General features: G+C 36.5%; 1 protein-coding gene across 2 annotated transcripts in view; it reads left to right on the forward strand.

Moving 5' to 3' along the window:
• Positions 1 to 21,274, forward strand: part of PDS5A (PDS5 cohesin associated factor A) — an 86,198-nt gene that overhangs the window by 58,301 nt on the left and 6,623 nt on the right. For both annotated transcript variants that reach the window (XM_032999288.2, XM_032999286.2), the window contains exons 17-30: positions 124 to 239; positions 1,049 to 1,154; positions 2,629 to 2,789; positions 5,477 to 5,600; positions 6,750 to 6,908; positions 7,150 to 7,218; positions 7,892 to 8,028; positions 8,742 to 8,865; positions 9,123 to 9,327; positions 9,841 to 9,955; positions 13,050 to 13,182; positions 13,813 to 13,932; positions 15,075 to 15,137; positions 20,465 to 20,610. In XM_032999288.2, the coding sequence (XP_032855179.2) occupies positions 124 to 239; positions 1,049 to 1,154; positions 2,629 to 2,789; positions 5,477 to 5,600; positions 6,750 to 6,908; positions 7,150 to 7,218; positions 7,892 to 8,028; positions 8,742 to 8,865; positions 9,123 to 9,327; positions 9,841 to 9,955; positions 13,050 to 13,182; positions 13,813 to 13,932; positions 15,075 to 15,137; positions 20,465 to 20,610 (1,778 nt within the window). The remainder of the gene's footprint in view (positions 1 to 123; positions 240 to 1,048; positions 1,155 to 2,628; positions 2,790 to 5,476; positions 5,601 to 6,749; positions 6,909 to 7,149; positions 7,219 to 7,891; positions 8,029 to 8,741; positions 8,866 to 9,122; positions 9,328 to 9,840; positions 9,956 to 13,049; positions 13,183 to 13,812; positions 13,933 to 15,074; positions 15,138 to 20,464; positions 20,611 to 21,274) is intronic.

A 21,274-nucleotide genomic window follows, 5' to 3' on the forward strand; every position in this document is an offset into this window, starting at 1 on the left:
TTCACTAAGTATTTAGACAATCTCTGTGGTTAAAAGAAGGGGCTATATTTAGCTTATTCAACAGTCTTAAGAAGTAGAGTAAAATGAGTATAATTCTTGTGATTGTATCTAACATTCTTGTAGAGAGAGATAGCCCGGAAACTTGCAAATCCTAAGCAGCCAACAAATCCTTTTCTGGAAATGGTCAAATTTCTTTTGGAAAGAATTGCCCCTGTACATATTGACTCAGAAGCCATTAGGTAAGTTTGAAAAATCAAACTATCATGATCATAAATTATACTAAAGATGATTTAAATGACAAAAAATATTTTTTTTAACCTTAGGATTTAGCTTAGACTGTCCTTGCAGTAAATATGATTAAAAAAAATAAATAAAATTATGTAGACATGATCATTTCCAGAAGCCTAGAGAATACTTTTTATTTATTTATTTATTTATTTGTGATATTGCTTTTCAGTGCTGTCTGCAAATAATTTTTAAAATACAGTACTTATTCCTAGTGAAACTGCTGTTTGTGGGACTTAAGGTGAAAATGATGATCATAATTTTCACATAGTTAGCTGCAACATGGTCTTCCGTATAGCAGTTGAATTAATTAGCTTTTGTGGGATTGTGTAAGAGAATGTTTGGATTTCTTTTGAGACTTGTCTGGCAACCTAATTACATTCTGAGACTCATGCAACTATGTGTTGATCTGAACACTGCCTACATGGTGGGGGGGGTGTTTTTGGTTTTGATTTGTTTTGGTTTTTTTGGTTTTTTTTTGGTTTGGTTTGTTTGTTTTTTGTTGTTTTTTGTCCCTGAAGAATTAACTTTGCAGAAAGCGAAGTCAGAAGAAAAAGGAATAATGGAATATCTTGGTTTAAAAAACAAAACCACCCAAAAACTAAAACAAAAAAAACCACCACACCTTCCCCCAATGAATTATTGCCTTCTCTTTATTTACTGTCAAAAACAAGTAATCTTGTTGATATCTCCAGGCTTTAACATGGTACATTATCACATTAATTTGCCTTTTTTTTTTTTTTTTATTTATATCTTATTTCAGTGCACTAGTAAAACTAATGAATAAATCCATAGAGGGGACAGCTGATGATGAAGAGGAGGGTGTAAGTCCTGATACTGCTATTCGTGCAGGACTTGAACTTCTCAAGGTAATATACATTAATGCAGCTATAGTTTGTAATGGAAGGGATAAAAGTGGTATGACTACAGAATTAATGGTAGCATGGTTTTAATAGTTGTTATTTAGATAATTGCTTTTTTTAGTGTATGAAAGGGTTTGGTTATTAATACTCACTTGAGAAAAGAATAATGAAAGAGATATTTTTTGGAAGAAGTATGTTTTGAAAAGGGTACCAAGAGTTGAAATATGCACATTAAAGCAGAAATTGTTTTTTCCTTAGGGAGATTGTATAGAAGGAGGTGCAGAAGTAAAGTGAGAGGAAGAGAAATAGGGAAGTTAGAGGCATGTTCTTTGGGGCCTATATGATACTGGAACGAAAGCAAGCAATAAACTCAAGAGCCAAGTTATGTAGAGGGGAAAAAAAGGGGACGGAGAAACTTGTGTATTCGGTGGTGAGAAGAAATGGCTGAGGGAAAAAGAAGGATTTGAAATATCTGGAAAATGTCTGTGATTGATTTGGCAGTTTGGTAATGAGATTTTATTTTTAATATGTTACAAAGGACAGTATAAAATACAGGAGGGAATGGAGGGGAAGGTTACATAATTAAAGTGAGACTTTTCGGAAGCGTGAATGAATGAGGTGGAGTTCATGGAGACATATCACACCAAATTTGGTAATGGCAGCTGTGTAGAAGTAGTTATACAGAAATATGCAAGGAAGCAATGTCTGTTTGCTAATGTAGCTCAGAAAAGAAAACTGCCAAGGTTGAAGATTTTGTTCCTGTGACGTGGATGTCTTTGAGAATGTTATTTCACACACTGATACACACATGAGTAGGCAACTCTGATCAAAGAAGCCCAAGATAAGATAAATCCAAAGAATACGCAAAATACATGCAATTTTTCATTGTTTTCCCTACCTTACGTTGTCTGAACTTTACTATACTTAATATAGTTTTGCTTTGGGATAACCTTTTGTTCTCTCTTGTCCTACCTTGAATCTGTGCATGCTTAGTTTCTTATTTGACATTTTTCCAAGTTAACAGAATGTGTTATATTTCATTAGCTTTAGATTAAAAGGACAGTAATCTATGTTTTATTTGTAGATATCTTAACCATCTTGATTTCTTTTCTGCTGAGGGACTATAGATTCTGGAGAAATTGAGATTTCAGTTAAGTTGAAAAAGGGCACTCTTAAGTATATTGGAATATAAACAAGCAGTCTTTGACAAGTGTTGATTTTAATAAATATGTTTGCATATTCAAATAATTTAGTATCTTCTAAAATACTTGGAGGAGGGGAGAACCTGAAGAAGAAAGCATAGATGAATTTATTCAAAAATGCCTGTCACCTTCTCCAAAATGCAGTTGTTGAATGTAATAATCTCATATGAGCATGTAATAGCTATTTATGTTGATGCTCATAAACAGATATAATTTTGTTTTTCTGATGATTCATTTACCATGAATAAATATACCTTTGTTTTAATGTGTATCTACAGGTTCTGTCCTTTACACATCCTACCTCGTTCCACTCTGCAGAGACCTACGAGTCTCTGCTGCAGTGCCTCAGGATGGAAGATGATAAGGTAGCTGAGGCAGCCATACAGATTTTCAGAAACACGGGTCACAAAATAGAAACAGATTTGCCACAGATAAGATCGTGAGTGTATTTCTTTATATGCTGCTTTTCACACCAGGAATTCTGCCTCTTGATAGTTTATTCAGTATGTTGCCCCTAAAATTGTTTTATAGCCTTGTAATAAGAAGAGCTTCTCTTCCATCATTTTATATTCCTTCACTACCTTTCTGTGTCTTCGTTTTTAAATCCTGCATTCTCGCAGTTTTTGTGTATTTATTGAAGATGTTAGGTACTTCTTAAAAATATTCTTATAATGGTTACATTAAAAAAAGTGCGTAGCGTGTTTCCCAGGTTACAAAATAAGCAACAGCAAAAATATGGTGAAGATGTAATTCTTTGGCATCATTTCTACTCATATCTATCCTTCACACAATTTTTCTATCTTTGTAAGGAACAAAAATATAATCTCTGATGGTTAACAGCTCTGTTTGTTATGAAACAAGTTGGGAAACAAGAACCAAAAGCAGGCATGAATTTCTAAGAAAGAATAATTGGCTGTCTAAAAATCGTCATTATGCAATTCATGCTTTAGCTGCTGATTAAAGCTGCATAATCTACTAGGTATTCACAGACTATTTGAAACCTTGTGGGTAACTTCTAAAACCTTAAAATTAGACTGTTAGTAACTAACTAATCCAGATTATAAAGCACAGGTTTCAACTTCTCGTATATTAAAATAGCACCTTGGATATTACCATGCTAAAATGCATACCAATGTACACCTTAAATTCTCAGTGAATTGAAGATGTAACCTCAAATTCTGATTTGAATCAGATTTTGGCAAAAGAAAAACGTTACAAGTTCACATATGAGATGGCTTTAAAGGCATTTGTAGGGGTGAAGAGAAGGAAAAGTCCAGAAATCACCATTGTCAGTATAGTTTCCAGTATAGTCCCAATTGTCTACAGTTCCCTACTAGAGTATAATCGAGACTGTACATTGCTGGGGTATATCATCTTCTGTCAAAGGAGCTGATATTATTGCTGACATTTCTTCTGGCTTCATGCCTTAGCCAGGTATTGCAGAAGTATAGTCAGGGCAGTCTCAAATGACTGTCAAAATGGACATCTAGCCCTTGGCATGGTTTGCAAGCAAGTCACGTTAATGTTCTGAAAGCCAAAACCAGGTCAGTGTTTACACTGATGCAAAGAAAATGAAGTCTGAGGACAAGTAGATGTTCCAGATTTCATGTATTCAGAAATCTTTATCATAAATTTAAAATTTGATATAATTAGCAAGCAGTTTGTTTCAAGTGACCTGTTTGGGTTGTTTTTGTTTTTTTTTTTTTTTTTTTCCTTAAACCACTTGTGTGAGCACGCTGCTCCCTGTCCTTTGAAGTCGTGTTCAAGCTCTTCCTCATATGAAAAGCGAATGGGTTTGTGTGCCAGTTCATGGACAAGGACTGCCATATGACTCTAGAGTCTGATGGAAGCATTTGCCATGCTCAAAGAGAGCTTATGGACCATGTGTAAACCTGTAGATGTAAACATATAAAGGTGCATGTAAACATGTCAGGTTTCACCTTTTGCAGATCGGTGTCAGCAGGGGTGTGATGAGGTGTGGTTTATAACTGATGCGCTGCCTGGCAAAGATGCTTTAATGTGCATGTACTTAATGCTGTGAAAACTGTAGGTTAGGCAATGAGGCTTATTTTAACTGTAGGTTTTACTGAAATCTTTGCTGTTTTGGTTCTTACTTAATCCAATTTGTGAAACCTTAGCAGGTTTGAGAAGAGACGTTCTCTCTTAGTATACTGTTAGCATTTTTCAAGGGGTCTTTTGTTAGTTTTGAGGTTTTGTGTGGTTTTTGAAGAAAATGTTTGATGCTTCATTCTTTTAACTGTGCAAGCTTGTCTTCCACCTCTTGCTGCTGATTCTGATTATGTAGAATATGTCAGTGAAGGCTGGGTGCTAAATAATCCATGTACCGAATGCTGTATTGTTACTGAGCCTTTCAAGAAAGCAAAGAATTTTTTTAGATGTTTTTGTGTCAGATGCTTTCCTAGGCAGTTTTGTTTTCTCGTGTCAGTTGCTGGGTGAATTGCATGGTAAACCTCACGAGTTAGTGTCTCAGACAACAACCTCTCAGGGGATAGGCCTGCTTTCCAGCACTCTCACAGGAGTGGAACCAAACAGTCTGACCAACCTCAGCCTGGTCTCTGGAGTGGCTTCTGCCCTGCTCTTTTGGTGGCTTCTGACCAGCAGATAGATTCAGGGGATTCAAATGCAAAAGCTCAGAACAAGAGAGTTGTTCGCTTGAGTATACTTTTGCAATTAAAGACCAAAACTAAAGCAGTAAAGACTTATAAACACACTGATGTTTAATGTTTTTCCCTAGCTTTCATAAATTTTCTTCAGCCCTGCCACTTCTCAGCTTGTATAACAAGACCAGGAGTTTACCCTAGCTGAACCTGTCAGGTTCCCCCCACCTAATATTTGGCTTCTTAAACAGCCTTATTTTATCACTATTTTCTTTCATGTTTGATTTTTCCCTGTGGGCTTTTTTCTGTTTAAATACGTACAATCAGATATTCAACGAGTATTACTAAATATAATTCCATCCTGCTTTTCACTTTATGATCTTTCCTGAACAGACTTCAGAGGAATGTTTGGTTTATAAGACGGTGAAGACAGATTTGTATAGGTGAAGAGCTTTATTTTTTGTAGATTGCAATTTGCATTTTGAAGTATTTTGTTTAATGTTCACAGAACACTAATTCCGATTTTGCATCAGAAAGCAAAAAGAGGCACTCCTCATCAGGCAAAACAAGCCGTTCACTGTATACATGCCATATTTTCAAATAAAGAAGTGCAACTTGCACAGATCTTTGAGGTATGTCTACCTTTTTTGTTTTTTAAGATTTGTTTCTGTTCTTAATTGATAACTAGTAGTTAACATTAATTCATACTGTTTATTAACAGATAACAATTTATGAGGTCAGGAAACCTACAGATAAATGAGAGAAGTCATTAATTTTACAGTAGCAAATGATTAATATTTTGATGTCTGATAGATAAGGTATTCCTTTTTGTCTACACAGGACAAGTTAGGGGAAAATAAATCAAATATGCTGGAATGATACACACTAAATCCCATGGGGACACATTTAGCAGATGTTAAATAAGAGAGAACATCCTCTACTTTCAAACTGTTAAATTACCATGCTTTAAGGTATTTGCACGTACAGCACTTTCTCACTGAGGAAGTTAGTGCAGAATAACTACTTGACTGTAAGCTCAGACATCAGCTTACTGCTCACTTACTGCTTGCTTAGACAAGTCGCAAAGCAGAAAGTCACCCTATACAGAGTAGGGAGGTTATTACTTTTCACTGTAATCTCTTAAATAATAACATAATTAATCTGCACTTGTAAAATATCTTAGATTCTTAATCTTGGCTGTCTTTGAACATATTCATAATTCAGAAGTGTGAAAAGCTTTGAATTAAACTTACAGAGTTTGATCTCTGCTTAGACTTCTGTGAGAGTCCGTGTTCCCTCCCTAATACCAGAATACAATGTGAGGGTGCTGGGTGATACAGCAGCATGGAATTATCCTGGTGACTGTTACCTGGAAGGGAAATACTGATCTCTAATAAAAATATCCCTGATGGTTTCCAAGGTTTTTTTACCTGCTATTATTTTCTGCCGTTTGTAGTTATGGTTCAGGTTTTCACAACTCATGAGTAGAATGGAGTCAGTTTTTCCCATGTCTCAGAGGTTTGAATGTATTTCACTGGTAAAACAGGAGAATAGAAAATTTGGTTTGCCGTTGTCTCATGTGAGATTTTTGGTTACTCTGTTAATTAAGAAATCACATTCTTTCTCCATTTTGATTTGCTAACTTTATTAATTCGTATGGAAAAAACTGTGAAACTCATCAGCAATCCAGTAGAAAAATAAATTATTTTTAGGCATGCTATCTTACTAATCTATAGTTGAATTTTGAATTTATTTATTTTATTTATTTTTTTCTTCCTCAGCCTCTTAGTAGAAGTTTGAATGCTGATGTACCAGAACAACTTATAACTCCATTAGTCTCATTGGGTCATATTTCTATGTTGGCTCCAGACCAGTTTGCTTCTCCAATGAAATCTGTTGTTGCAAATTTCATTGTGAAAGATCTCCTAATGAATGACAGGGTAAGATTTTCTTTTTCTGGCAAGTCCTTACTATTCTGTTTGCTTTTTATTAACTCTCTGGGGAATAGAGCTTTTTTGTTAAATGAGTCAATAATGTTCTAATAATGGCTAGTGCAGTGATAATTGCATTATAAAAGATCTTTGTGTGAAAGAAAGCTTAGTCCATGACTTTTTTCCATTTTTACTTGGGCATTTTCTGTATGACTAGAACCAGTTCTTAAACTTACATGAATGTCTGTAGTCAACAGGTGAGAAAAATGGAAAATTGTGGTCTCCAGATGAAGAAGTTTCTCCTGAAGTACTAGCAAAGGTGAACAATCTGCTGTCAGCGATAATGTGTATATCTGAGATTAAAAATTTACTTTTTTCCAAGTTGTGCAATGGAGAGTATTAGAATAAATTGCTTTGGGTATTTTTGTATTAGTTTCTTTAGAACATGTAGTGTTCTAGAGCTTTTGTGCATTATACACACAGTTATAGAACTGGTGGAAACTATGCATTTGGTGTTTTCACTTATCAATATTAATTATACTGAATGTTGAAAAAATTAAGAGATTCAAAAATTCTGGGTTTCCTGACAAGAAGGGTAATTTGACTTTACTGACTGTAAATGGATTTGAAATAAATTGAGATCCTGATGAATTTTATTCATCTTTATAGTTTATTTACTGTGAATCTAATTATGGCTATTTCTATAAATGTTTATCTAGTTGCTCTTACTTTTAATCACGTACCAAGTATCCTGCATCCTCTAGATGCACTTGAGAATCGACACTGAACAGTAGTTGAAATGTCCTAATGTTACAAAAACTGCTACTTCGTTCTTCACTCTGTAAATATTTACTGCTTCATTCCATTGCTTTAAAAATGTATCAGCTCTAATAAATAGGAGTCTATGGAAATTTCAATTTGACAGCAGTAGGTTTTAGTGTCTTACCAACTTCAGGAAGTAAGTTTATTATTGATTTGTTTGTTTTTGATAGGTGCAAGCAATTAAACTTCTGGTACGCTGGCTGTTGGGTATGAAAAACAACCAGTCAAAATCCGCAAATTCCACACTCCGATTATTATCAGCTATGCTCGTCAGTGAAGGGGACTTGACAGAACAGAAGCGAATCAGGTCAGATTTTGTTCCTTCCAGGCTTCCATCAATTTTTTAGTAGAATTTCAAAGAATATTAATTTTTTTGGAGCTTTTTTAGAATTTAAAGGTGAGCAAAATGTTGGCTAATGGGATGATAGAAAACAGATCTGATTGGAGTTTTAGTATTAGGAGTAGAATGACAGTATAAAAATACGCTTGATACTCCCTCTTTCTTGTAATTTACTAATAAGCTAACTTAGAACCCTGTAGATATCTTGATAGTAATAGACTTTCTAGAGAGTAAAAGACCTGCAGGAGTATCTTTGAAAAAACTGAGTGGTGACATTTAACACACTTGTGAGTTGGATGATCTTGCGTAGAGCTTCTTCATTCCAACAGTGGAATAACTTTGCACCTCATCTTCATTCTGAGAGTGAGGAAGGAAAGAGAAAGTCTGTGGCAGAAGTGTTGTTTTCATTAAGACAGTAATAGGAAAACAAGAAACGGGACTCTTCTCATTTCACTATTTTGTGGGGGAAAGCAGACCACCTTATTTTCACAAATCTGGTTGGGTTAATTTGCCTTGATCTGAAGCTGTAGAACTGATCTGATCTGACAGGGAGAAACCTTAATTGCTCATTGATCTTGTAAAAAGAATAAATAGTGACATGCAAGTAATTTAAGGATAGTTGTGGTGAGTTGTGTTTTGTTGTTTTGTTTGTTTTGTTTTCTTCTCTCATGTTTGTATAGTAAATCGGATATGTCTCGACTGCGACTAGCTGCTGGCAGTGCAATAATGAAGCTTGCACAGGAACCCTGTTACCATGAAATAATTACCCCAGAACAGTTCCAGCTCTGTGCACTTGTCATTAATGTAAGTAACTGCATTTGAATTGAAATGACTCTTAATTGAGTTCTGAATCCTTACATCTGAGCTTTTGGTGCTGCTACACTGAGTATTTTCTGTTCCTCACTGCAGCTTTCATAAGTGTTCTTGACATTTCAAATATTTATTGTGCTACACCTGTTGAATGTCTCCTCATAATTCCACCTTGAATGCCTTTTTTTTTTTTTAAAAAAAAAACAAACATGATTTTTATGGTTGCTCTGTTATGCTTTGTGTTGCTATAGGATGAGTGCTACCAAGTGAGGCAGATCTTTGCCCAGAAACTGCATAAGGCACTTGTGAAATTACTGCTCCCTTTGGAATATATGGCAATCTTTGCTTTGTGTGCCAAAGACCCTGTGAAAGAGAGAAGAGCACATGCCAGACAGTGCTTGCTCAAAAACATCAGTATACGAAGAGAATATATTAAGCAGAATCCTATGGCTAATGGTTAGTATTTCAGTAAAATTGTTAAGAATACAATAATCAACTACTAAACTGGAAGGAATAATCATTAAAACGTAAGCAAATTACTTGTGTAAAGAAACATGGAATAAGTTTAATTTGTTTCCTCATCTCTACATTAGACACATTCAAATCTAAATTTACTTATTTTATGGTTTATGCCAGTGCTAAACTACTATTCTGTACATTGCTGTGAATTACACATGGAAAATACAATGCTGTTATTGTGGTAGTTGTTTTGCTCAAAAAACAAAATTTTGTTTTCTAGTATTTTAGGCTTTATGACCTTCCTGAATTAAGACCAAGTAGTTTTGTAGTAGTAAAGCTTGATCATTTTATTTTTAATGATTCATTAAAAGTAAAATTTGGAGGAAGAAGATGCAAATTGAAATTTTACATTCCATTATTTGAAAAAGTAATACTTTGAAAAAGTGTCTCTTGTGATGCATGTGTATGTGTGTAATATAGAGGTTATATATGGGGTTTTTGTTACTGCAGAAAAATTGCTATCCTTGCTGCCTGAATATGTGGTACCATATATGATTCACTTACTGGCACATGATCCAGATTTTACAAAACCTCAGGATGTTGATCAGCTTCGTGATGTCAAAGAGTAAGTGTCAAATGATTCTAGAACTGTTATGCTGGGAATTTTTCTGTGCTTGGAAAAAGCTGATTAGGAAAAGGAACCCTTTGTTTTATCAACAGTATTTTGCAAAACAGTAATCTTGGAAATGTGTAACACTAACCAGGGGAAGAAGGCATCAACAGCTGCTTAGCAGTGTATTCTAAAAGACCAAATGGTAGCCTGTAGGTCACATTGTAGTATACCAGATTAGTGAGTTGTCTAGGCTTCTTAAAGTGAAGTAATTATTTTAGATTCTTGTATTTGTGCCTAGGAATATCGGTAGAATTTCCCAATACACTTAAGGGATGCCAAGGGATGTCAGTTCAAATATTTTGGAATTTATGAAGTACAGAGCTTCTCCAAGACTTGAAAACATAATGCCACTGATGCTGGGTCAGAGTCCTGCTGCACTGGAAACTTTTTTGGCTTTTTTTATTTCCCACCTATGCAAACTTAGTAGAGTTCATACTAAGTTTCCTGTTGACTTAACCATTTGCACTATACATGTGCAGTGCAGATTTAGTGCTTCTTAATGCATTCAGCACAGATTATTGTACACAAGCCTGTCATACAGAAGCTTGTTCTGGTCTTTTTCCAGTTTGAGACTTATATGGCCAAACTTCCAGTTTAAGTCTTGTATGACTTAAATAATCTTTCATACCTTAAGTATAACATTTATATTCCTTTGTGTCTTGTAATGAATTTTAATAATAGTTAAATTTTAACACTTTTAAAAAATTGTTAAAGTGTGTCTTGCCCCAGCTTTGATTTCAGTGTTTTGGTTTTTTCTCTCGTACTTATTTTTGGTGGAACTGTGAGCTGTATTGCTTTGGTATTACAAAGGCATGTACTTCCACATACTACAATATACACCAACAGAAAAGCAGTTCATTCTTGGCACAAATAGACCAGTGCACATCTTTATTCTTTTTGCACTTTTACCTGCAAGAGTCCCAAGTCTGATTCTTTCTTTAAATGAAAAGCTTAATTTCTCGTGATTTCTGAGTTACTTAACTAACACCTGGTCAGAACCTGTAAGTCAGTGATGATTTTTTTTACCTAATTATCAATTCTACATTTTGTCCCAGGACTCCCTGTTCCTGGCAACATCTGAAAGCATCCTCCAGCGTGTACTTTATCCAAATTGCATGGAGCAAGTTCTGATTTGCAGTACAGAGCTTTTTTGGACACCCCTTGTATAGCTCTCCTTTGTTGTCAAATTTCCTCCCTCATGTTTGTCACAAGCTGGCTGAACTAGCCAGAGAGGACTGCTCCAAACAAAGAAATACTCTGTACAGGAATTTTGGCAGAAATACTTCTCTGAAGAGTCTCCTGAGATAAATGCAAAACATTTTTCTCATATAATGTAATACAATGTTTCTTTCAAGAGTTCTGAGAGTCATAGTGTTCACTTCAAAGTATTAACATAGATGCTTACAAACTTGGAAAAGCAGACTGGCAATGTGTTTTGTAGTTGTCTCCCTAGTTCCTCTTGGTTTTACATGGCCTAAATACAGTCACGTAAAGTAAATACATGCTTAGCAAGTTCCTTAACCATAACCTGTGGTACTTATTCTTACAGAGGTATGTTTGGGTTTGTTTTTTATCTTGAGACAGTCTCTTTTTCTTCCAAATTCACATTCCAAAAATACTGAAATGGATACGGAGAATGAACTTACTTTATGGGATTGTTCCTCTAGGTGCTTATTTTTTTTTCTACATTAAATCCCACTGTTGTTCTGGAAAGGTCTTGTTCAGGGTTGATGATGATTTATTTTGTTTGTTGATTCAGTGAGGAAATCAAGCTATTGAAGTTGACTTGTGTTAACTGGAATACCAGAGTAAATTTTGTCCTCAATAGTAATCTTGGGATGACAGAGGGTTTTGGAGAAGCTGGATCAATGTAGTATGTTACTGGTCCTGTATTCACCCCATTTAAGTTCTTGAGAGTAGTAAATAGCTGGATGTAAAGGTATCCCAACAGATTTACTATAGCCTTCGTAGCTCTTGCATGTAAGTCAGAATATAGACATCTTGTCTTATTTGAACACCGGATAACTAAGTGTTTTGATGGAGCACAACCCTCTTTTACTTTGATTTTTTTTGAGAGAAATGTTCCTTAATCTCTTTCATTACAATCTTTAATTTGTATCAGTTAAGAAGATGGGGGCTTTTGTGGACAGGGAATTCCAATGTTCAGTCATCCTGTTTTTCTAGTTTTTTTATTAGCCTCTTTCTACAAGGTAATCTCTTCCAGAGCTTCAGAATTAAATTAGCTACTGGCAGAGTTTGCATTTCTCAGACCCACCCATATGTCTTTCCCAGCTAAGTATTGTTTTACCATATTATGACTGTTGTTGACCCTTCAGCCATGTGCAGCTGTGAAGCTTGATAGCAGCTGATAGCATGGACAGACCAGTTGTGCTTTATGTCATAATTGAAAAATCCTTAAAACAAACTTTCAGTCAAAATGTAATGGCTTCTCCCTATATCGAAGAAAGAAAATTGGGAAAGCTAATTCCATTATGTCTGTCTGTAAGGATTTCTCTTCCTCCTGTATGGAGCATTATCAATAATCTGACCTACTCAGTTTTGGATCTCCTCTCCTATTTGAATTCCAGTATTAAACCACGTCATATGGGTAACTGTCTAGCAGCAATATGATTTGTTTAAGCCTGTTTTGAGTGTGGTCATGGCACATTGTTGAGAGGAACATAGGCATAGTCCAAGGTAGTGATTACAGTATTTCATCTAGATGATGGTAGCACCAGAATTCTTGCTTCTATTCATATTTGGAAGAGAAAAAATGTTAATCGATTGGGCAGTGTTTACAGATACAATAAGCAGCACGCTAATTTGGCAGATTTATCCCAAAGAGTACGATTAAGTCTGTGTGTTAAAGGTATAGTCTCTATTTACACCTTTGGATGATGTTATCGGTTTGTGATATCTTCAAATTGATTGTGGTTTCTTAAGAAAAAGCTAGTACAGCTGACAAAATTTTTTAAGACATTGCTATATGTGGGAGCTGCAGTATAAAAACTGGCATGTAATTGCTTGCGGTTTTATGGCTTTTTAGGTGCCTGTGGTTCATGCTTGAAGTTTTAATGACAAAGAATGAGAACAATAGCCATGCCTTCATGAAAAAGATGGCAGAAAACATCAAGCTTACCCGCGATGCTCAGTCTCCTGATGAGCCAAAGGCCAATGAAGTAAGAAATGCAATTCAGATAAGTGGTGGGTGATGGGCTGAGGGTTTCACAAGCAGTTGATGAACAGGATTTGCAGGAAATCTGAAAGCACTAGCTCAGACTTTTTTAGAGAAGAGTGTTAATTGGGAGCATTGTATGTTGCCAATCTAATTCTTTCAGAACCTTGCTGACCTTATACAACACACAATACCCAATGAAGTTAATAAACAAAATTTGTTAAATATTCCTGTTACTGCTTGCCTGCCTTATTTTAACTCCTGCCACCTAGATTCCCAACATAAATATCTTGTGCTGCCGGGGGAGGAAATACTGTAGTATATGGCTGCTGTTTAATCTATTGGTTTTTAGCAGAGATGAGAAACCATTTATGGTGATTCGATTGAGCAAGAGCTTCTATTGTACAGCATAGGCATGTAAAGTATTACTAGTTTTTATTAAATAGTATCATATGAAAAATGGGGACTTACGTATGTGTTTGAAGAGCCAACAGTATGGTTAATGATGTAATTGCAAAATATGTCCTTAGTGGTGGTTATTAGAACACAGATTAAACTTTTTAAAGAATTGCATTCTCTGTACAGTGTAAAAACAGTAAGTAATTCCTAAGGCATACTTCTCTTTTTTCTTCAGAAACTTTATACAGTATGTGATGTCGCACTATGTGTAATCAACAGCAAAAGTGCTTTGTGCAATGCAGATTCACCGAAGGACCCTGTATTGCCAACCAAATTTTTTACACAACCTGAAAAGGTAAATTTGTTAATTTAATTTCCAATGTAATAAGGAGAAATACTTTGATTTTTATAATTAAGATCTGGTTATCTCCATAACATAATACCATGAGTGGGAAAATGCATATATTTTGTCCTCAGCAATTATATTTTTTAACATCAGCTGTATGCTGTGCTATCTATGTATTATGAACATGTGGCAGAAATATTTGTAACCAGGTGAGAGCTAATTAGAATAAATATTGATATTTTAACACATATCACTAGATCATTTCATTAGAGTGTTTAACAAGTGCATCTGAATATATGAAAATATATGTATATTCTGACTGTATATCTGAATCAGAATGCAAAGCAGACAAAAAAGAAAAAGGGAGCCTTTTTTATGTTATCTGTGATACGCTTATATCTGTCAGTAACTGTTTGGCTATTTTGCTTGATGTACAAGTTGGTCCCTTTATTGCGTAGTAATAGTCTTGGGGAGTACAGCTCTACTGTCAGCAATAGCACTACCGTTCTTTAAGAGGCATACTTCTAAAAAATGTAAGTGGAACCAAACTAATTCTCTGGACAAGGCCTGGTCTTTTGGTTGTACTGAAGAATACATTTTTCAGTGTCTTAGAGTGTTAATGAACAACCTTTCCAGAGTATGTTAAAGCAAAATTTAGTTTGCTTACTTGTGAAATGGCAGATGTCATGGTAACAGGGAGCTGGTGTCTGTGATAGCTACTTGCATTCAGATGTAGTGTTTTGGTCTGTGTAGACTATACTCAGAGTGAAAGTTTAACAACTTTCAACTTGTTTAGAGAAAACAGAACCTCTTTTCCTCTCTTTGGACTTCCCATTAAAAAGATGCAAGTGCAAAAATAGGGCAGTTCTGCTTCATTTCAAATGATTCATGTCATTCAAGAAGAAAAAAATGTTAACCCCAACTTCAGGTATGACATTCTGTCATTCAATAATGCTCGCTAAAAATCTCCAAAATACCAGATTTGACCTATCTTTATTAAATTGATTCATTTGTCAGCAGGTTGGATGGTGCAATATAGCTGTAGCACTTGATAGTAGCATCTAATTTGAGAAGTCAGTCATGTATATATAACAAAAACAGCAGCAAGATTGAGCAAACACAAACTGATTTTTGTTTTATTTTTTATACAGGATTTCTGCAATGACAGGAATTACATTTCAGAAGAGACGAGGGTTGTTCTTTTGACAGGAAAGGTACTGTAATTTGACAAGTTACAATTCTTTGAATATTACTTGTAATTTTTTTTTTTTTAATGTCCTGGACTGCTGTAGTTTAAAAACTGTTTTAAGAGTTTTTGTACCATAATTTGTGATTTTTCTATTTGATGGCATAATTAACTCCTTCAACATACTACCTGGTAGGTATATAACACCAAGATTGTTACCTGTGCACTGAGGCGTAGATTCTTGATTAACTGCAGTTTTTTACATAACTACAGGTTTTTCCATTTTCCAGATAAGTGTGGCATAAAGTTATGATGCAGATACTGAATTGTGGCATCACTAGCATTGGTCTTAAATTTTCAATCTTAATATTTTTAATATAGCTGTTATTGCTGTTAAATTCAACTGCAAATGTCTACACCCTTTTGAATGTCTCATTTTATTTCAGACATAATTTCTTTGATACCTTCACAAGGGAGAGAAAATACAAGTCTTTTTTTGGGGGAGAGGGGGCACACAACAAAAGAAATTATAAGAAACAGAACTTAATTTTATACCTTTTACCATCAGCTGTCCCTTCTTGGGATTCTGAAACTGTCTTTCCTAGATTCTGGTTAAATTATGTTGGAACACTTTTTAGTCTAGCTCAAAAAATTAGCAAGGTTGGGTTTTGTTTGGTTTGGTTTTTTGTTTTTTTCTCCTTTAGCTTAGTGGAAGAATGCTGGCTGATCCATAAAGTATAAAAATCCTGAGAACAGTATAAGTCATGGTTTTAATATAAATTTCATGTGCCTTTATTGGTTTTCATGTTCTGTGTTTAGTTTCTGAAGTCTTCACTTAGAGCAGAACTTTGTGGTAATTGTTGATTGTAAGAGTACAAATGATCACTCTGAAAATAACCCTATCATTTAAAATTGCTTCTTCTCACACTGATTTTTCATTTATACAAAAAGTTTCCGCTATCAGAGCAGTTCATGTGGGTGAGGTTTGCTTGTTTGGCAGAATCCTGCCTCTCCTTGCTTCATGTTCGCCCTGTGACACCAGCCTGGATGCTACTCCATGTGCTGGTTTGGAGTTATATTAGGAAGGGAGGAGGCAGACAGAAGACCAACTTCTTTAGCAGCAGCCAGTACCAGACTGGTGCTTTAAATATCCTCAGAAGAAAGTATCTGTTTACTGCTGCAATTGTTTTGCCTTTGACAACATTCAAACATAACGAATGAAGCATCTGAAGCAAGTTTAGTTGACTGTGTAAACTTACTACATTTCTCTTTTGATATGGCATTCAGCAGTGTGGAGTAAAGCTATGTCTTCACTAAAAAAATCTTACTGGTGTAAGACAGATATTTGGCGGGGGAGGGATCTCCCATACCAAGCTAGGATTATTTAGGTAATTTTCAGTGTTCTGGGAAAACAAACCATTTATTCCATACTCTAAGAAAATACACAAACACATGCATCTTTTTCTGCCTACTTAATTTCAGAAAATGCAGATGTGTAAGGATACCTCACTGACTCAGACCAGCAGTCCATTTTGGCCTGGTATTGTTTTTCCAGAGGGACCGTTACACGATTAGGGAGAGTGTAGCCACTTTCTGCAGTACATTCCCCTTCTTACTCCCCTAGCATTCATAATTTTTATAACGGGATGCTAGACTCTGCATCTGGGCCTGTTGGTTTTGATACCTGTTTGTGTATTTGTTCCTAAACTTGTCTGCTCTGGTTTTGAACCTCCCAGTGCTCTGCCTTTACAACCTCTTACAACAGTAGGCGCCAGGAATTTGCAACCTGATGGTTGTGCAAAAGCACTTTCTTTTCTCTCTTAAACATTTTTCTCTCTTATTAGCTATGCCAAATGCTTCCTACTTTTTATAAAATAGTCACTAAATCGAGCAAATAAAATATTGTAAGAATAATAGGTTTAAGTAAATGTTGTGCAGTATTAGCACTAGGATGATGCAGCTACTGAACTTATGCTCAGTAACAGGCTGTTTCTACAGAGATCATTGCTTTTTTTCATAGCCACATGTTTTCCAGCATCTGTGGCATCTCTCTCCTGGCTGCTCCCTCATAACTTCTACACATGGGAATTAGTTTTTCTTGTGGGAATGTCTCAATAAATTAACTTGCTCTCTGAGGAAATGTAAAATTAAGTGAAGAATGTGACCTGCCAGTTAGGAAAACTTCCTTGACTCCTCTCCAGAGACAGAATAAAAACCTTTCTGCTGCCTACCCAGCCTGACCCAAGTTGGTCAGCAGACACCAGCCATAGCAAGATCTAAAATACCATCACTGTATCAGAGAATCTCAGAGTAGATAGATGGTGTTAAATATTTTTATACTAGCTTTCTGTATAGTATAGTTCTCTGTACAGTATAAAAACAGTAAGTAATTCCTAAGGCATACTTCTCTTTTTTTACTATTTTTACTATTTTTTGCTACTATTGTAGTGAACCTAATTCTGCATTACATTTTGGAAAGCCTTTCCTAGAGGTTCTTCGCTTTGCAAATACAGGATGTTAGAATCACAGAATAGCTCGAGTTGGAAAGGACTCATAAGGGTCATCAAGTCCCACTCCCTGCTCCTCAGAGGACTACCCTTAAAACTAAACAATATGACTAAGAGCATGGTCCAGACACTCCTTGAACTCTGACAGGCTGGGTGCTGTGACCACATCCCTGGGAAGCCTGTTCCAGTGAGCGACCACCGTCTCGGTGAAGAACTTTTTCTTAATGTCCCATCTGAACTTCCCCTGATGCAGCTTCATACCATTTCCTTGTGTCACTGGAGAGGAGATCAGCACCTCCCGCTCTGCTGCCCACCTTGGGGATTGCTACAACTAGGTCAACCCTCAGCCTTCTCTTCTCTAAGCTGAAAAAACCAAGTGACCTCAGCCACACCTCATAAGTCTTGCCCTCAAGGCCTTTCACCATCTTGGTCACCCTTCTCTGGACACGCTCTAGTAGTTTGATGTCCTTCTTATATTGAGGAGCCCAAACCAGTGCACGGTACTCAGGGTGGGGCTGTACCAGTGCAGTGTAGACAATCACCTCCCTCGACCGGCTAGCGATGCTGTGCTTGATGCACTCCAGGACATGGTTGGCCCTTTTGGCTGCCAGGGCACACTGTTACCTCATACTCAACTTGCTATCAACCCAAACCCCCACATCTCTTCCTGTGGGGCTCCTCTCCAGCCTCTTCTCCCCCAGTTTGTATGTATAACCAGGATTACTGCATCCCAGGTGGAGAATTGGGCACTTGCTCTTGTTAAATCTCATATGGTTGGTGATTGTCCAGCTCTCCAGTCTATCCAGATCTCTCTGTAAGGCTTCTATACCCTCAAGGCAGTCCACAGCTCCTCCTAGTTTAGTATTGTCAGGAAACTTACTTAATGTGCATTCGACTCCTGCATCTAGATCATTTATAAAAACATTAAAGAGCAGTGGCCCTAAAATTGAGCCCTGGGGAACCCCACTGGTGACTGGCTGCCAAGCTGACGTAATCCCATTTACTATAACCCTTCAAGCCTGACCTGTCAGCCAATTGCTCACCCAAGGTATTATGGACTTGTCCAGCTGTGTGCTGGACAGTTTATCCAGAAGGATATTGTGAGAGATAGTATCAAAAGCTTTACTAAAATCTAAAACCACCACAACTACTGGCTTCCCTTGGTCGACTAGATGGGTGACCTTGTTATAAAAGGAAATTTAAGTTGGTTAAACAGGACTCTCCCCTCATGAACCCATGCTGGCTATGACCAATGACTGTGTTACCTCTCCAGCGATTTTCAGTAAATCCCAGAATAACCTCCTCTGTAACTTTACCAGGTACTGCAGTGAGACTGACAGGCCTGTAATTACCAGGATCTTCCTTCTTACCCTTCTTGAAAACTGGGACAACATTTGCCAGCTTCCAGTCAACTGGGACCTCTCCAGGCTCCCAAGACCATTGACCAAATCATGGAGACTCCCTCAATGACACAGACCAGCTCTTTTAGTATGCTGGGATGAATCCCATCAGGCCACATAGACTTCTGTGCATCCATCTGGAGCAGCAAGTCTCAAACAAGTTCAGGGTCAACTGGGAGTTTGATACTCCCAGTCATGGTCTTCCAGCACAGGGCTCTGGGGGCCCCAGGTGCTATCATCAGTGTTGAAGACAGAAGCAAAGAAGGCATTAAATGTCTCTGCTTTATCACCTGCTGTTTGTCAAGTGATGGCCTAATGTTATCTCTGATCCTCCTTTTCCTATTAACATATTTTTAGAAGCCCTTTTTGTGTCCCTCACAGTGCTAGCCAGCTTGAACTCTAATCAAGTTTTGGCTGCACAAATTTTCTCCTTACAGTGGCAAACAACATCTCTGTAGTTCTCCCATGCTGCCTGTCCTTGATTCCAAAGTCCATACGCTTTCTTTTTCTGCCTGTGTTCTAGAAGATCCCTGCTCTGCCAAGCTGGCCTTCAGCCCCATTTAATTGACTTCTGACACCTTGGAATTGCCTGTTCCTGCACCTTTAAAAAATGAGTCTTAAAAAGTGACCACTACTTACAGATACTTTCTTCAAAAGCAGATTTCCAGAGGACCTTACGAACTAGCTCCCTTCTGCAGCCTGAAGTGTGCTCTCCCCATATCCAGGGTTGAAGTTTTGCTGGCAGTTTTTCTCCTGTCACCAACAATTTGAAACTCAACTACTTTGTCAATCACCGTTTCACCCACAAGTCCCTCTTTGTTTACAAGCAACAAATCTGGGAGGGCACCCTTCCTTTAGTACCTTAGTACCTGCACCAAGAAGTTAACTTCAGCATGCTTCAGAAATTTCCTGGACCCGTTTGTCTCTGATGTATGAAGTTCCCAGTTGATGTCTGGGAAGTTAAAATCTCTCACAAGGGCAGGGGCAGTTGATCTAGAGATATCCCTTAATTCTTTGTAGAATAATTCATCGGTGCTGGTGTCCTGGCTGGGTGATCGACAGTAGACTCCCACAAAAACAGGTTTATTTGCTTTCCCATTCATCCTCACCCAGATGCTCTCAACCATGGTGAGACTGAAAGGATATTGTAACATCCTTTTAATTCTTTAACACTACCTAACATTTTGGCTTTTGTTGAGACTTCTCGAGCTCATGTCCCTTCAAATCATGAGAGAGAGCAAGGCAATTGATGAGGCACTGTTAAATTATAAGAAATAAAATAAGATAGTGGTTTTTAAGAAAAGATGAGGTCTGTAGCTCTAAAGTGATGGCATCATGATTGAGACTGTTAATCCAGGAAGAGTATTCTAAAATAGGAATATATTTTAAAAATTAATTATGTATCTAAAGTTCCCATTGTTAAAGATTTAAGTATTTTTTTTTTCTAGCCCAAACCAACTGGTGTATTAGGTACAGTAAATAAACCATTATCTGCGACTGGAAGGAGACCATATATTAGAACTACAGGATCAGAGACTGGAAGCAATATCAGTGTAAACTCTGAGCTGAGCTCTTCTGCAGGAAACAGATCAAGGTAAAGAAGTTTGAAACTTCTTTCATCAACTCTTTACTTCATGTTCTTCAGTGTATTTGCATGTTTCAGGACAGAAGATGATTTGGTATGTGTGCCTGTGTATTTGAAGATCATCTTTATTTTGTCCAGTTCTAAAAAATATAATAGTTGTCTATAGGAAAAATCTCCATCTTTGCTTTTTGTTTTGTTTTGGTTTTTGTAGTAGACAAAAATTCAGTACAGTGTTTAGGTGTGGCCTGACTGTAATTACATATAATACAACAGAAGAGACGCTATACTGTTTGATGGTTGATATTCATAATATTTTTATATGAGAAAATATATTAATTGAAGAGACCAGCCATAATTAATACTGAACAGATTTCGCAACTCACACATTTTGATGTATAAATTAGGATTAAACCTGATTGGTAACAAGAAACATTTTTGATATAGATGAAATATTCTGACCTAATTAAGATTAAGAACATTTAAAAAGAGCTTGCTGAAGAGGACCAGGATCTCAGTGGAAAGATGCAACATATGATTGTAATATTCAGTCTTTCTTCTAGTAAGTGTTATTTTTATGTGAATCCAGAGTTTTTAAATTTGTCATAAATCTGGAGAAACAGTTTACACTTCCAAATTTTAAGATTGTTTAATTTGTTTGGAATTGATTAATTGA

This window comes from Tyto alba, unplaced genomic scaffold (genome assembly GCF_018691265.1).
Source record: "Tyto alba isolate M040663 unplaced genomic scaffold, T.alba_DEE_v4.0 Super-Scaffold_6, whole genome shotgun sequence".
Classification (NCBI taxonomy): domain Eukaryota; kingdom Metazoa; phylum Chordata; class Aves; order Strigiformes; family Tytonidae; genus Tyto; species Tyto alba.